Below are 17,620 nucleotides of genomic sequence, written 5' to 3' on the forward strand. Positions count from 1 at the left end.
TGAACATCCTGCTGGATTGAAGAAGACTTGAAAGTAGAGATTGAGAACATAAACAATGTTTACTGAGGTAATAAATCCAGAGAGAAAAGGATCATTTTCTCACTGACTTCTATACAATCAGACTTCTTTTTGCAACCATAGGAGTCACCCCCTGATGGCCAGTAGAGAGAATGCAAGTATTCAAAAATCACACCAGCTTCACTATGGATATCATTCAGAAGAGACGACACATTCGGTGCACGACGAGTCCTTCCAGCAGGACGGTGTATGTGTGTGGGATTGGCTCAAAATAAAATACTATAAATACTACAAATTCATTCATGATTTAAGTCTTTTTCAGAATTCCTAACTTTTAGACTTAGACTCAGGCAGCTTTAGTGATACAAGTTGTAATTTCATCAGCGCACATGTAGGAAGGGTACATTGATATGCTTTTTGACCACTCATAGCACTCGACACTACATGCCAGCCTTCTCACACACACATTCATCCACTGATCAGGCTGCCAACCTGCCCATCTAGATACCGAATGGCACACTTGAGGAGCAAATTGGGCCTCATTATCTTGCCATCTTGACATGTGGACTGGAGGAGCCAGAGATCGACCCAGCGATCTTCCAATGAGTGAACCACCCGCTCTAACTTGCTGAGTCACAGCCCGTCTTCTACAAGTATTTGGGATTGTGAGGTCTACGGATTGCCGTTAGGACGTTGAAAGTTTCACACAACCAGCACCAAATCTGCCGTGTGTTTAAACAGCTAAACCAGTGTCTGGGTTTTCCCACCTATAATATTTAAAATTGCTGGTGACTACTTCATTTCTGAAAAGGACCGTGTGCTTAAATTGCACCATAAAGTGGTGTTCACGCCGAACCGAGCCAGACTCTCAGAAACGTTCAGCCAGGCAGTACTGTTATTGTTCGAAGTTCAGTACGACAGATTGCACTTTCTTGGTGGGAGGGCAACTCATAAATGGAGTAGGCACACGCACACACTGCAATTTGAGAGACTGATTGCAGTCAACACATTGTTAAAATGGCTCAGTCCTTTGGTATTCTGTAAAAGTCTGACTCAGGGCAGAGCGAAGGACTCAGGCCCAGTCATATTGTTGGGACTCTCTGATAAACTGGCCTGAAAGTGGATGATCGATTTACTGAAAGGAATGCATTGGAGTTAACATATCAAAACAAATGCAAAGGGAATTCCAAGCATTTGACAATCTCACAAAAAAAAAAAAAAAAATTCCAGAAGCAAGACTGCTTATACGATATCCAATCTATTTCGACTAAAAATTAGACATCCTTTTTTCTCTGCCTTGCTTTCAGAGCTCAGAGCATTTTGCTTTGTTTTAGGCAGACAAATCTCAAATAAAAGGGGCCGAAAGAAACTTTTTTCCAATTCTCTATAGTTTCAGTTCTATTTCTATTTTTTTTGCCGCGTAGTGAAAATCTGACGTTGTGACGGTCCTACCTGGGTCCCAGCTCGTCCTCACACCTCCAGGTGAATTCTCCGAAGCTCTCGTAGCGGTGGTTGTAGTGGTAGAGCACGCGGTGCAGCGTGGGAGCGCCCAGGTCCATCAGAGTGTTGTAGGCCGTCTGCTGCTCCTTCCCACTGGTGTAACCGTTAAACAGGTTGTAGATCTTATCGGCTATTTCTGGAAGGACAAACACGATCACAGGTCAAACAAAAATGCTGATACAGATACAGACTGAGATATTCAGTTTAACCATCACAGCCATATACTGTATATAAGAAGTGGGTGTAGTCATGGTGACGTCACCCATTGGTTTGTGGAATACGGCTTTGAAACCTCGAGTTCAGAAATGTTGCAACCAGTCAAAGGAAGTGACCATATTTGGAGCAGCGACGGGTAAGAATTAGAAGTAGGGTAATATTGTTATGCACATCTATACCATCAGACTTCTTTTAGCAACAAGAGGAGTCGCCCCCTGATGGCCAGCAGACAGAATGAAAGTTTACGACACGCCAGTATGGGCTTCACTTTTCAGAACCAGAAGTTGTTGCATAGTCCCAGCTTGACAAGCTGGAACTGGACGTAATTGGAAGATTTCTTCGATGATGGGAAGGCATCAGAGAAACCAGCAAGAGAATGCTACATTTGTAAAATAATCCAACCAGTAAACCCAGTCGAGTGTTGCCAAGTCCTTATCCAATGAAAGTAGCGAGCAGCTCTCCAAAAATTGCAAAATCTAGCGAGGATGTCGCAACACTGACAGCCACCCGAAGCCACTCCCCCAAAACAATCCTTATGGGTTAAAACAACCGATATGGCTGTTGTTAGTACTCACAGCTGTCACGCTAGCAGCTTGGTGGGGGACTAAGTGCACAGGCAGAGTGGGGATGGAATGGTTGGACCGGCTTATAACAGTCCTGATCTTTTTATTTCATTCAATCAGTGCATCTGATTTATTGATTGCTTTCGGGATTTAAAGTGAATTTTCAACAAATATTACATCATTTTTTCCAAGATACCTTACCCCCACTAGCTTTATTTGATTATTAAAATAGTTGCTTTGGATTTGATGTCCTGCTGAGGGAGAACTTTAAATACTCCACCACACCAGAATTTCTTTTGAACAATAGGGAAAATTGAGATTGTCTCCAGTAGTGGAAATGTGATGCTGTCTCCTTTTTCTTTTTCTACCGCAACCCCGGTTTGTAAATTTCGATTAACATGACAGATGTCATTCTTCATGCATATCATATTATTAACATTTCAAAAAGAATAAATCTTTAGTACAACCATCTAAAACCAAAGATGTTGAAGATTGTCTTCAAATGTGAGATTGTTTTTTTTCATCCAGGTAAGGAACTTATCCACCTGTCCCATTTAATAATGCCAATAAAACATATTCAAAACAGAGTGGATGGATTGTATTCCACGCCATTCATGTACTTCCAGGCATTCAAATCAACAATGAAAGCTGGTAGTATAACATTTTTTTTCTTTGCAATGGTCAACTCAAATCAGCAGCAGGATCTGCAATAACATCTTAGCTATGAATCACTGTTACAGAAAAGATTTTACTTGAATTTTTGACTGAATGGATTAACATTATTTTCATGGTCAATATCCTCATGGAATTGTAGTTTGCAGTGTCCATAAACGGTCCCAACTCTCTGTGGGACTTCCGTCTATGAACAGATCTTTAACATCTGTTTTGTGAGGTCTTGAAACAGAAAGAACAAATGTCTTTCTTTTGAGTTAATGCTTAATAATCCTATATTTGGTTCATGAAAACAAATAGAAACATCACCTCCCCAGTTTCACGTCTGACTAACTATATCCCCTTTAATCCACCTGTGATTGCTGCCGAGAGTGATTCACCCCGCTTCACTCTTCTCTCCTCACCTTGTGCTTTGACGTCATCCACGGTTGGACACGGCGTTTTGATGGTGACCTCACTCGGACTGGAACGGCGCCCTGTGTTGTCTACTGCCCACAGCCGGAACCTGGACACATAAACACACGGGGGAAGTGATGATTATGGCAAAAAAACATCTTTCGTCACATCCCGGCAATTGGAGTTTAATGAATCCGCTGCAGCAACGTCACGTCATTGTTTTGTGCAATTCAGTTAAATGGAAAAAAGGTTTGGAATTGCATGATCTATGTGCCAGTCTGGCACAACAAGCACGTCTTCACAGGGCGAATAACCTGTCACTACACTGAAGGAATATCTCCACCTAGTGAGCAAACCACAAACTGCATCCACCTGCAGCACCAAAGATTAAAACAAGAAGAAGGATATAACACATCATAAAGATTTTACTCAATTGTGGAAACAGATTAAAAACAAAATCTAAAATTCACAGATGCACACTTCAATGAAAAGAGAGACTTGATGTCACGCAAGAGACTATAAACCTTTTGTCTCAACTGTTTCCATGCAGCTGCTGAGTATGTTTTCTGTGTCATGCTTACATAACGGCGTGTGCGTACATCTACTTGCACAATACATTCCCCCCCAATCTGGAGCCTTGTAAGGTGCTCTGCCTGTGTAGAAGGTATAGAGCGTGTGCAGCGCCCCGAAGGGAGAGGCGACGCCTCGGCTCGGAGAGACGAATGGGCTGCCAGACAGGAGCCCCCGCTGATGCTGGGATTAAAAGGGCATGTGTCGCTGCTCTCTCAGCCCACATACATCCAAATTGTTTTCCCTCTTGATCTTTTTTTTCTTCTTTTTTTCTCACTCACCCCTCCCCCCCCCCCCTTTTTTGTTTCTCCACCCCAAACTTTTTGCCACTGCTTCTCCATTTCTTCCTCTCCACCTTAATCTGCTTCTTTTCCTCTGTACAAAGTGTGCGGCTTCCCTCCTGGCAGGCTGTCTGTGAGATAAGTGTCAGCATGTGTATGAGAGCATCTGGTGTGTGTGTGTGTGTGTACGCGCCCTCAACATCTTGGTTACTGCATCACATTGTTTAACTTCCTAATCCAGGCAAACACAGACAGAATAAAGAACTATTTTACTGTAACATGGAGTCAAATGTTCTTATTATTTTTATTTTTTATATCTTCGTGGTGACTACAATTTATATTTTAGATATCAATTATTCAAAACTTAAAATGACCCAAATTCAAAGTCCTGATTCTACTTGACTAGATGAAACCCTATTTTAATACCGATGGCTCTGAAATAACCCTGAATTATCTTAAACGTGTCACACCCAGCACACTTATTTAGTGGTTAGTACAGAAATAAACTCTCTCTCTGCACTATGAATACATGTGGGAAATATATTGTGGTCATGAACTTCTGACTTGGCCTGTTTTTGACCTGGTCAAAAAGGCACAGTTGATGGAAAAGCTAGGCTAGCTACAGTACAGCATTTACACTGCTAACTTAGCTAGGCTAGCTACAGTACAGCATTTCAACTGCTAACTTAGCTAGGCTAGCTACAGTTCAGCATTTCCACTGCTAACTTAGCTAGGCTAGCTACAGTACAGCATTTACACTGCTAACTTAGCTAGGCTAGCTACAGTACATCATTTCCACTGCTAACTTTGTGCTAACTTAGCTACGCTAGCTACAGTGTTTATTAAGAAGGCATCAAATCTTTATATATTAATGGGTCGCTTCATGCAGAATCTGTTGGTTTAATGTGACTGAAAAGATATGTGTAAGTGTTTGGAATTTAGTTAGCCTATGCAAGCCCCTCGTAGCGACTTCGTATTGTTTGAGCAGCGCGATGATTCCATTTAGCAACGCTGCAAAACCGCTAAGTGGGTTGGATACCAAGTTACAACAGAAGGAGAGCTGATTAAGTGAAATAGTTATTTTTATAATTTTAATTTTGTACACGTTTAAGACACAATTCTTGAAATATATATACCCGAAAAAGGTCATTTTGATGTGTTTACCATTTGATATAGGCCTACTTTACACATGTTAACATGGTGTATACATGGACACCACAATGCTCAATAAATACCGTTGGATAAGCCACACATCTGCCTGCCTCATTATGTGCACAGAGAACATCAGCACACTTTTCCGTTTTACTCTGACAGGAAATTAGTGCAACATGGGACGTCAATCAAACTGTGACTTTGAATGACGCAAAGAGACAAGCAAATATTTTCCAAAGATGATCTCTTGTTTGTTCTCGACGGTATTGCTGGAGCTGTCTCACCACATTCGCAATTACTCCAATGTTTGCCAGCTGTGAGCAGCTCCTCCATTTCCTCTGTGCGATGCATTGTGGGATAACTATTTCTTAGCAGCGGCACACTCGAAAAGCAACTGTTATTTTCAGTATGCATGTGGATTTATTTTTGAGTATATTCAATTTAAATTTAAAGAACACAATACTCAAACATTTACAGTGATTTTGTATAGAAATAGAACACTGTTTCTAAATGCTAAACACATACAAGTTTGTTTGTTGATCAGGGAGAAAGAAACGGGACTTACATGTATGTGCTGTCGGGCTCCAGGCAGCGGATGATCATGCTGATGGAGGAGGACAGCAGGTTGGGGATGTCCCCTAACATGACACAGGGAGACCTGGCCCCAGACAGGATGTCATCCACGAAGCTCAGAATCGTTTCTGCCGCAGAGAGAAAGTCAAAATCAATCAGAATCCTTTGCATTTCTACACACACCACCCTTGTCGCTAAAAGTTTCAGAATGACTGATGGATAGATGTCTTAATATTATTATTAGTTGGTTGTTTAGTTTTTTTTCCTATTCCGTCTCCACTTTAAGCTCAGATCTGTCATTGATTAGTGAAAATGACACAAATGTCAACATGTGTAACAACGAGATGCTTTTAACTGAATGATCGGATCAAGAATCCATAAGAACACCTGCTGAGGAAAAAAAAGGACAAACTCAAACATACTTGGTCGATAAGTTTGATGTTCTCTGAGATTAAAAGAAAAGTGCGTTCGCTGTAACAATGATTCATCAGGTCATCCGGTTTAACGTTGCACGTGGATGTTCAAGGGCACCTTGACAGTCTATGCTGAGGGAGAAGAGCATTACTCATTCACTGTGCACCCACTCTACCCCAGCAAGTCTCGTAGCTCTCGGTCTAACCTCCCCCACCTTTTGCATAATCCCTGTCTGCAACTGTCTTGACGCCTAAATAAAGCCTTGACGTCATTTACAAGGTTATAAAAACAACAGACGCCATCGCACACATTAAAAATAGGTGTTAAGGCCTTTAAAAAAAACACACGCACACATTTCAGGTTGTGCAACATGATTAAAAAAGGATTTTTTTTCAAACTTTCAGCATTACCTACCAATGACAAAAACAGTGTAAATGAAATAAAATGAATTTGCCTAAAAAAGCCAGCAGTACAAACCCCTGTTCATCTTGCAGAGGATGCAGCCACACATGTTGCAATCTTTCAATTCATCTGTACCAGGCACATTATTAACTTAGTCGCAACAACACCAACAGCAGCCGCCCAGGCACTCCCAGATAGAGGTGATGCCTGTGGCGTGAGGTTGGTTTTATATGTGACATCCCCAGCCAAGGCTCCGCGGGATTCACGAGTCTGGATCAACACCAAATTTCACTCTTAAAGAAGGTTGTCCATCCTCCGCGTTTTGACCGTACCAACACCTGTATTCACCGAGAGAGAAGCAACCCTCTGACCCCCACCTCCTCCTCCTCCTCTTCCTCCTCCTCCTCTTTAGGGCTTCTTTCCTGCTGCCCATGGCTGGTAGTGACACATGCAGCTAGCTATGTTTTCCCAGCTGGCACTGCGTACGTCAAAAGGGCATTTGGCCACTGAGGTGTGTGTTTCACTGGAAAGGGGAAAAACCCTTTGCTTGGAAAAGCCAAGTCTGTGTGTGTGTGTGTGTGTGTGTGAAGTGATGGGTGCTCTGGGGTGGTCATCTGTGACCCTCCGCTACACAAGCAGCGCCTGTCTGTGTGTATTTATACAACATGTGTGTGAAGCGATGGAAGCCCCGAGGTGGTCACCTGCGCCCGCCTTCCCCCTCCGACGAGAGCTTCCCCTCGCCGTGCGCCTGCTTATATGTGATGTCTTTTTTTGTGTGTGTGTGTTTTTTGTTTAATATGTGCATGTGTGAGCGATGGATGCTCTGAGGTGGTCACCTATGTCTTCCCTGTGGAACGCCTGGCCCGTGGCACCAGCTGGTAAACAGTAGGCCGAGTGCCACGGAGTCATGAGGGGAGGGAGAGAGAGAGAGAGAGAGAGAGTGTGCAGCAGCTGTCAGACAGGGGTGTTTACCCAGCGCTGAGGCTGACACGCAGGTGAAAGATATAAACAGTGGTGGAGATGTAAATGAAAAGTGACATTGTGAGGCTTCGCACCACTTAGCATATTAATTGCAAACGGCGGTGGGAAGGTCTTTCTAGTGTGTAAGGAGGTGTATAAAAAGGAAAGTGTGTTTGAAACCTCGCTGCAAGTTTGGAAATATGTGGACTTATTTCTCTCAATGTCCGACCAAGCTGAACTCACATCGATCTTCGTGCACCGCTACGGTCCGTCTGAGGAGTCGTGAATACGCCGACTACCGTATTTTGCACCGGTGGCGTTTACCACAACCGTCTCATGCCGCGGGGCCTTCGCGAGGCTAACCAAAACACACTTAAAACTCTAATAAAAACACTCTAGGAGTAACTCAGAATGGATGTACTCTCTTTTCTCAACCATTCATGGAACAAACTCAATTTTCTTTTGTGGCTGGAAAAATAGGAGAAAACAGCCCGGAGCTTTTTATTATTACTTTCCCTTTCTGCTGCAGCGGAGAGCAAGACAAACACAGGACAGAGAGGGGTTAAACAATTTCCTGTGCCTATTTCCTGGCTGCCTATTGCTTTGAAGTCACCTCATGACCACTGGAGCAGAACAACATGCTTTTGGAACAGGGCTTTAATGAGTCAGCTGGCTCTACTGGATCTTTCTACATATTGAACACAACAGATCTACCCAACAAAGCTGGTTGTTTACCATAACCAGAGACTGTATGAGTATATACAGCATATTTATACTTGAGATTATGAGATTTTGACGTCATTTGGAGCCAGAAACTAACTCCAATATCTCAATAACTACATTTATAATCAAATTGATGTTCCACTATACATCATGATCTCCTCTCTTGGACAATTGACTCTTCGCTGTAAGCCCCGCCCCCTCTGCTGCTACTTCCTCAAGCTACCAGAGCTAACATGGAGCCCACACTGTCACTAATGAAGCTATGTGCATAAATATGATCTAATTTGTTTTGGAAAAACTAAAAACCATTTCAGATAGAAGCAAACAGAACCAGATCAATATGTGTTTGAAGGATATACCCAGGATGCCACATTGATTCAGCCGTTAAAAGATAAAGAATTTACACCTGCAGTAGAAAAGTGAACCAACGATGAAATGAAGGAACAACTCTGTTCCTGTAAAGTTTCGTAGCTAAGAATGAGCCCTTCACATCTACATGGGGAGCCAATCCTCTTCACCGCCATGTTTCTACCGTAGCCCAGAGTGGACAAACCAAACACTGGCTTTACAGAGAGCTTTCGTGTTACTTGAAGGCCACCGGGTTAGTTGTTTACCAGTATTATGTGTGTGTATTTGAGTTCCCTCTGGGGAGAGCTTTTATTGTGAAAGGTAATAACGAAAGGACTGGATCTACCATGAGCTGCTTGTTTGCTTTGTTGTTGTACAATAAGTGTTGGTATTAAATATGTCCGCTCGACACAACTTTATTGATTGACGCCTTTGCCCTTGGGTGTCAGAAGTTTTCAAGATTTTTAGAAAGTAAGGATAGCTGTGCTTTAATAAAACGTAGGTCTTACTTTCCTAGTTGAAGCTATCCTTCTGTAAACTATCAATATCAAGTGAATTGCTGAACGAGGCAACGAGACGACTCTGATGTGACGGGAATAAACCCAGATGAGCCACATTTATTTGGAAGACAAAACAAAGGCGAGCAATCAAATTGCAACCCGACCCCGAAATGTTGTAAACATCCATCACAGTTTCCAGACCTGTCTCCTGGTTCACCTTTGACCAACAGCATTTGCCTTGACCTCTCATATTTCCTGTTCTTTTGGACCACGTCGCTGCAGCGTCGGTGGACTCCATGATCTCAGAAATTCGCTGAGTGCAAAGTTAACCAAAAACGATGGCCAAGGCTACAAACACAAGACCCCAAGTTGTGATACACAGGAATTCTACCTTCTGTCCAGAAAGCCCATTATATTACTCTCTCGAACCATATTTCACGTTTGGCCTCACCTCAATCACTGATGTCAAGGCATGTATTTTGCCTTTTGGCAGTGTCAAATGGACTGTGATTAAAAAGTTGTTAGCCAAGTACACATGGGTGATCCATTTTCACAGACTCACATCCCCCCTTCTGCTCTCACTCCCAAACTGCCTTTCTCACATGTTGTAAACTTGTGCAGGAGGTGGAGACTGGCTCGAAAACAAACTGTTCACGAACCTTTTAACAAGCCCTCGCTCAAACACAAAGTCATAAGCTCATTAAAAAAAAAGCCAGCGTTTGTGCAGATACGGGTGTCTGAATATAGGGAAAAAAAACCTCCGAGCCCTTTTGGATCACTGTGGCGGACTGAGGCGCATACCGATATTACTCTGTGGGTTCAAAGAGCTGCCATCCGCTCTTTATCTGTCCAATCTTTCCCGTCAATCTCATCTTTCCTGCCAGTCTCCTCTCAACCACCTGAAGCAGCAAGAACCGCGGTACCCTGCCCAGTGAAAACAGTTCGGGGAACCCCGCTAGGCACTGTCATGACGAGAGGAATGCTTTATGTGGGTGGCCTGCTGGCCAGAAGAACAGAAAGTGCACCTAACTCGAGTCTAACAAATATCTCAGTCAGAAGAGACGCTGTGTGCTGCCATGGCATTTATGGATATGACAATAAAAAAAAAAGATATATATATATATATACTAGAGAAACACAATGTTTCTCTGGTGTGTTGATTGCTGAGAGACAGCTTTAAAAAAAAAAGAATAAAAAAGAAATTGATTCTGGAAGTAAATCAGAGCAAAAGTGCACCGGCTGCTGACTTGGCGAGCCGGTAAGAGTTACTATGAACTTCTCAAAATTTCTCCAGAAAACAGTATGTGAAGAATTCTGCTCTCGCGTCGATACCTTAATTTATTGGCTTCATTCCTCAGCCTTTTTAGCATCAGGAATCTCTGCCCGGGTTGCAAACTGGTCTCCTGCAGGGTTTTGATGATTTCACATCCTCTGAAGAGACGGCGTAAGCCTCCAGGAGAACACTTCAACTTTTAGAAAAAGGAGATCCGTGATTTACTGTGAGCAAAAAAAAATAAAAAGCCTTTTCTTGTCATGGCATCAGTTCCAATGCATTTATCTATCAAAAATCCTGATAATCTTAATCTTTAGTGAGGTTTTTAAAAAAAAAACGAGGAAGAAATTTGTCTTTTATATATTGTTACAGATTCTGGCAAAACGGCAGCTGAATGACACTCTGAATTAAAAAGGAAAATAAAGGTCTGGTGATTTATCCCATCTTGGACGTGCCTGTTGGCGAGAGGAAAATAAGCTCAGATATTTCAAAACACATTGAAATGTATTTTCTCTTGGTTGGTGTAACAGACTGTGCTGTCCCAGCGTTGGAGGAACATGATCCTGCATTTTATTTCTACCACACAGGCCGGGGCCGACCGGCTCATCCGGATGACATTCATAGACCCGTTTAAGGTTCAGTTGGGAAGTGTTGTAAATCTGTCTTTTTAGGGAAATCAGTAAATCTGCTGGAGGCAGGACATTCTATCCTGATCGTTCCTGGGTGGGCATCAGAGATTTCTACTTCGGGAGATGCTGCGAACGCGGAACTAAAAGTATGCTATAGACGTAAAATGACGATTATTTAAAATGTACGGCTTCAGGCACTGATCTACTTTTTTTTTTGCACAGATTTTTCAAACCCACAAACCCTTTGGAAACAAGACAAACATCCGTGAAATTGCACTTTCATGCATGCCACAGTCAGACTGCAGGGTTTTCATGCGGAGCTGCGGTTGACTGCTCTGGATTATTTTGGCTACGATTATTATATTTGTTCCATTAAAATAAATCCAATATAGTACATAATAATAGTAATTGACCACACAATAAACCCATCCCTCGAACCCCACTGTCTGACCATAAGCTTAGCAACCGTAACTGTAGATGGCAGTTTCAGACACACTTGGGATTTCCCCGCATGCCGAAACAGTGTGAATGGGGCTCCAATATTTCTGTTCTTTTCAAGGCAAGGAATGTCATTACTTACATACATTATACGTGGAGGTGCGGATCACGTTACCTGTTCAAGACTAACTTTTGTCCTGTCCCTAAACTTGCATTGCATTTGCCAGACTTTCCCCTCATCGTCAAATCCCTTTCCACTTGCTAAGTATAACTGCATAACTGTTTGCACCTGTGTTCTTGTATTGATGAAAATTACCTCGTAAATTAAAGACGGGAAAGCAAAAGGGAATGAGAATGCAGGGCCGGGCGCACGCATAGAAACTAAAAAAAAAAAAAAAAAAAAAGTCGAGAGATTTAAGGTGCAGCACGTTCATAATATTTGCTAATAACTAAGTTATTTATCATCCTCATAAATTATGCTGGAAACTGAAGATAATCTTCAAACAAAAATCAATATTAAATAATGTTACATACACATGTATTCCACACACACACACACACTGGAGCAATGGGCCTTCACAGTAATGGGCATTTGTTTTTTGGAATAATGGGCTGCTGGACAATTGGGCCTTTTTCAGACTATTTGGATTTTTGAATAATGGGATGTCGGAAACTGTCGAGACCCCGCTAGCTGCCATGACAAAGTCGGCAGAGACAAACATTTAATCTGAAATGTGTTCCTAGTTTATTAGCCAAACATACAATAACCCATAAATCATAGTACGGTTATGAGGTGTGTTATTTAGTGTTACCAGTCTGTCAGTGAGTGGATGAGTGCTTTATGTGGTGAACGGTGCAAATCCTAAAACTAGAGACAACACGGCCGAAAGCCAACCAACCAAAAACACTCTGCTATAGAAGCTGAGGAAGTGAGAGCCTGCGGACTGGAACGAGCCACATCTTAAATCCTCCTGGGAGACTGGCCAGTTGCTCCCAGTAGCACTGATGGACTCCGCCTAGCAGGGACTGCAGGACGGGAAAACACACAGCAGGAGGGCTGGCTTTCATTTCAAGTCACCTGCTCTATTCTGTAATCCTGTTTCCATCACACTTTGTCACATTTCGCTGAATTGACACACCAACCTTCCAACTTTTGGGGATATTTGCTTTTTTTTTAATGCATTATCATTGTACATCAAAACAGGCAACAGCATGTGTTACACTGAGCACGAAATACCAGGTAACACCAAATTAAACGTGAGATTTGTGTCAGGTTAAGCAAAACAGAGTCCCATCTGCAACGGAAAATCATGTTCTATGCGGAGCAATGAGATGACACACACCCGGGAGATCCAGGTCTACAGGGGAAGAGCCACGGTTCTGAGGAACTTGTCATTCAGCTGGAGTTGTTTACCCTCAACATTCTTAAAGTATGATTTGTTGGAAAAATCAAGGATTGCCAGGAGACTGATGTGAGTTATGGGATGTCTCACCTTTTGAAGTCCTGCCTGCTGTCGTCAGTTCAGTTGTGCAGGCCTGGACCCTGAGTGTGCAAATGTGTGTGTGTGTGTGTGTGTGTGTGTGTGGACCCTTCCAGCCAATCCACTGTTTTTCTCTTCTTGATGGAAACGACAGGTGCTTTAAAGATGATTATGTCTTTACTGTGGAATCTTAGAAACCATATAGTCTAACATGGAAATGAAACAAACAACACTTTATCAGACGTGTCAATGAACTCACTATCATAGATGTTTGAAGTGGTGTTTTATCAATAGCACTTCCAAAAAGAAGATAGTAAAGCCCTTATAAATATTTGAACACATTTTAATAATGAAAACTGCTGTGATCGAAGCACATTTAACGGTGAAAGCAGAAGTCAGCTTTAGAGAGGCACATAACATGAACCTGATGAACTGAGAGGAGGGTCCAAGAGCAGGCAAAAAGAGTGAGAACGATCTAATAGGAAGTTTACAGAGCCACACACACACACACACACACACACACACACACACACACACACACACACACACACACACACACACACACACACACACACACACACACACACACACACACACACACACACACACGCTGCCAGTAAAGGTAAACACTCTCTCCATCCTATAACAGGTTTCACTACGGGTTGCCTGGGAATTCATCCACTTCAGTTAAAGCAGACAGCTTCCTTGTAACTAGCTGTAATTGGCAGCTGTACACACACACACACACACACACACACACTTACTTGGCAGTACAAGCCTTAACAAATAGCATCTGGGCTTGGTTGTCTACCTTCCCATTGAATAAAACGGCAAAGAGACCGGCAACACAACAACAATAACACCATCACCGACAAACCCTTCACTGTTGTTTTCTTGGCACCGCCGCGCCGGTCACAACAACTACCAGACCACGATGAGTGGTCACACGCCATCCCATCAATCCCAAATTCGTGATTGATACGCGCTGCTGCCCGAGCTGCAACATGCGTGACGGCAATCGTTACTCATAGAACACTCCATCTTCAGAGAGGGGATGAATCTTTTAATAATTTGACAGAAGTGCGTCCGACCAAATTGATAGCAGTTGCTGTGAAAGCGCTTCACACGCCAACTGTGAAATTTAGCCAAATGCGTCAGTAACAGAATGAAACACCTTGGACAAAACGATGGATGCAACGATCAGTAAGACGCCGGCGGTTCTGGAGAAGGGGCTGCGTGTCCGTCATACCTCGTAGATAACCCGGACTGTTACAAAACAATAAAAGTAAACCTGCATATCAGTGGACGTGGTTTATGGGGAAAGGTCAAGTTCTTGGCTTGTCTCAACATTTCTGCTTTCTTTCATCTTTTTTACTTACTTTCCTCTCGCTCCCTCCTTTCTTTTATCTGGCTCCCCATCACACATTGGCTCAATTGAGCGCCGCTCCCTCACGAGTGATCCACGATGACAACATGTTTTAAGTGCTTCTGGAGTGTTCTTCACGCTTGTCCGTCAGTCGTTCACCTCACGCAAACCCAACTGCTATTTGTACAAATGTGTCAGTTTCGTGCCGACTTGAGGAAAGCGCAATCCCCACAGGGATTCATTCACATCAGGCAGATTCCCCACCTTCTATAAACCGATTCTACAAACGATCTATGGAGCCCAACAGTTTCACCGGGAAGCTTTCATTTTATGAAATACTTCTGTATGTATTGATGTGACCATTAGTTTTGGTTGGAATTCCTCATATTCCACAGTGAAGTTCAAGGTGAAGACCTTTTAGTCAGCTGCTGTCCTTTCAGCACCAAAGGAGCTGTGCTGACAGAAAGGACAGCTATTTTCTTAGATAGTGGGTGGCGTCTCGGTTGCTTCGGTGGTGATTGTACATCCTAATTTTGACAATCCATTCCATTTCTTCCTCACTGAGAGTTAGTTCGTTGGTTGAGGCTCCAGATCTTTCTAGGCCAATGTCTAAGACTAGATTCTGGTCTCGCATCGTGCATGACTTCTTATCACTGGCACCGGAATAAGGAACAAGACTTTTTATCCTCCCTCTTTCAGCTGTATTGATTAAGTGGTGAAGTCGAAGCCAGGTGTTATGGTCACAGAGCGTTGGCGATATGTCTAAGCCTATGGTATCAAACATATCGACCTTTATCCAATCATAACCAATCATTGTGTAGCAGAGTCAAATGGGGCACACATGCACAGCGTGCTATCCATTAGCCTTCACGAGTAGCACATCTACATGAAGAATGATATAAGCAGAGCTGGAGGTCAATCAAACTGAAATGCTTATCAATAATTCCATGACCACATTCCACTACCAGTGTGGTTTAGCCTCTGAGACACTGCAATTGATCTTCTTCACGATGTTGCCCGAAGAGGCCCGTCAGCCTTCAATAAAGGTTCAAGTATTGATTTGCAGTTGGCAGTTCAACGCTGCAATCAGAACCTGCACAGGTGACGTATGTGATAGGATACATGATTTACATTATTTCTAATGATATATTTTTGCTACTGACACTAGGAGCTTGGTGACATTTTGAATGAATATTCCTTTTGTATCCGATGAAGTCTTTCAGTGTTGCCCTGTCTGGATTAGTTGCCCCATCACCTGTCTTCCCCCGTGGTTTGGTACTTCAAGCCCAACTCAGGAGAACGTGTGAATCAGAGTAACCTGACATTGTCAAAGACCGGCAGCACAAACAGATCCAAGAAGAAGCAGTGTATGTGCACATGTGTCTTTGTTTGTTTGGTCATTCCTTCATCAGGATGGCCAGCAGATGGAGTGAGACACTGGCGGGAAGGCATTCCTCAAACATGAGGTTTTTTAACCTCAGGGAGACTTTGAGCTATTACAGACGATATTTCAGATTGATATTTTATGGAAACGCAGGCAATTATTAAAAGGATACAGTAAAGGGTCACTGATAAAAAATCTTGAATCTTAAATGACCGGTATGATTAGGGAGCATGGACTTAAAGTGCACCATGCATTGCAGTTGCTTCAACTTTTACATCAACCTCTTTGGTTATGAATTTCTTGAACAACGACATACAATAATAGATTATGCATTCATTATTTTAATGTTATCTCAGTTATTTGGAGAAGAATACAGTTATTTTGGTTCTCTAGTTATCCGGGACAAATAAAGTCACTGAGCAAATATATAAGATAACGTAGTAGAGTAGAGTATGTTGAAATGATTGAATATGACAAATGTCATTCATAAACTGTATGAAGCTAACGCTGAAGTGCCTTACACTTGCATTCTCTCTAGTGGCCATCAGGGGGCGTCGCTTCTGTTTTCAAAAAGAAGTCTCATTGCATGTCAGAATACTGACACCTATATTGACACGTATAAAAGCTTAAAATATAGCATAGTGCAGCAGCACTCCACCTGGATTGAATAACACCAGCTGAGGTGATCCAGGCTTCTGATTTGGATGCATTATATATACCTTCCTGTGGAAGTGCATCCAGCTAGAAGGGGACCTGGGGGGCAAACCCAGCACATGCTCGATGGATCACATATCTCGCCTAGCCTGAGAATGCCATGGGATTCCCCAGGCGGAGCTACAATTGGACTTGTTAAAGGTCCCTCCGGGCTGCTGCTTCCTCAGCAAACCTGGACTCAGAACAGCAGGGAAACTGGTTTAGGGTTAAAAAGTCACCTATGTGTGGAAATTCGGAAATGAACTTTTGATCGCACAAGATGAAGTGTTACGGTCACTGCAGTAAAGAGAAAGCAGGTGGGGAGGGTCAAGCAGTGGCAGCGCAGAGGAAGTGACTGGCGCTGAGAGGAAACTCAGCCTTGTTTCGGTTTGGGGTGAGACACCCCCCCCCACTCCCAGTGTCTGTGCGTGTGATGTAGATAGGTGAGCAATGTGTTTATTGATTGGAATCCGTGTTCCACTGACCCTTGAGGAAACCTTTCCCTCATTGGGTGATCAAAGGTGTTACATCATCGGATTGCTCACAGCTCGGGGGGATGTTTGTTTTCGCAGCGAGACTGGCCCAGCCGAGCCGGTGCCCTGACTAAAAGCAGACTTCCTATTCATGAAGCTTCCCCCACATCTGCCGGCGACCGTGCATATGCGTGTGTTTATGTGTGGGCTCGTACGATGATCTCACCTTGTGTGCCTGAAGCTTGTTAAGGGGGAGATTACTGCACAAACAAGCTGTTGTCGGCTCACAGATCTAGCCGAGACCTGGATGCCATAATCAATCGGGCATATGTATGTGGACTTATCTAACATTACATAACCACAAACAAGATTGAAAATACACAAATGCAACCGTGCAGCCGTCAACGAGCATATGTGCGGCGTATAAACAACACGACCTTAAGGATGTTGTGGAGAAGACGGAGGGATATTCCCACATCTGTTTCCGATGAACCTCGGGAGAAAGTAAAGGGCAGATACTTGCTCTCTTGTTTTGTTTCATTCACAGATGATCAGTGTTTCTGTTCGAGATCCTTTCCCGTAAATGGATGCTCCG

The 17,620-nt window shown here is 43.0% G+C and overlaps 1 protein-coding gene across 2 annotated transcripts in view; it reads right to left on the bottom strand.

Annotated features, from left to right (window-relative positions):
- Positions 1-17,620, bottom strand: part of astn1 (astrotactin 1) — a 299,205-nt gene that overhangs the window by 10,541 nt on the left and 271,044 nt on the right. For both annotated transcript variants that reach the window (XM_084008564.1, XM_084008565.1), the window contains 3 exons: positions 5,934-6,069; positions 3,374-3,474; positions 1,471-1,654 (listed from right to left, as the gene is read on the bottom strand). In XM_084008564.1, coding sequence (XP_083864690.1) covers positions 1,471-1,654; positions 3,374-3,474; positions 5,934-6,069 — 421 coding nt within the window. The remainder of the gene's footprint in view (positions 1-1,470; positions 1,655-3,373; positions 3,475-5,933; positions 6,070-17,620) is intronic.

Source organism: Eutrigla gurnardus (assembly GCF_963514095.1).
Source record: "Eutrigla gurnardus genome assembly, chromosome: 4".
In the NCBI taxonomy this organism is placed as follows: Eukaryota; Metazoa; Chordata; class Actinopteri; order Perciformes; family Triglidae; genus Eutrigla; species Eutrigla gurnardus.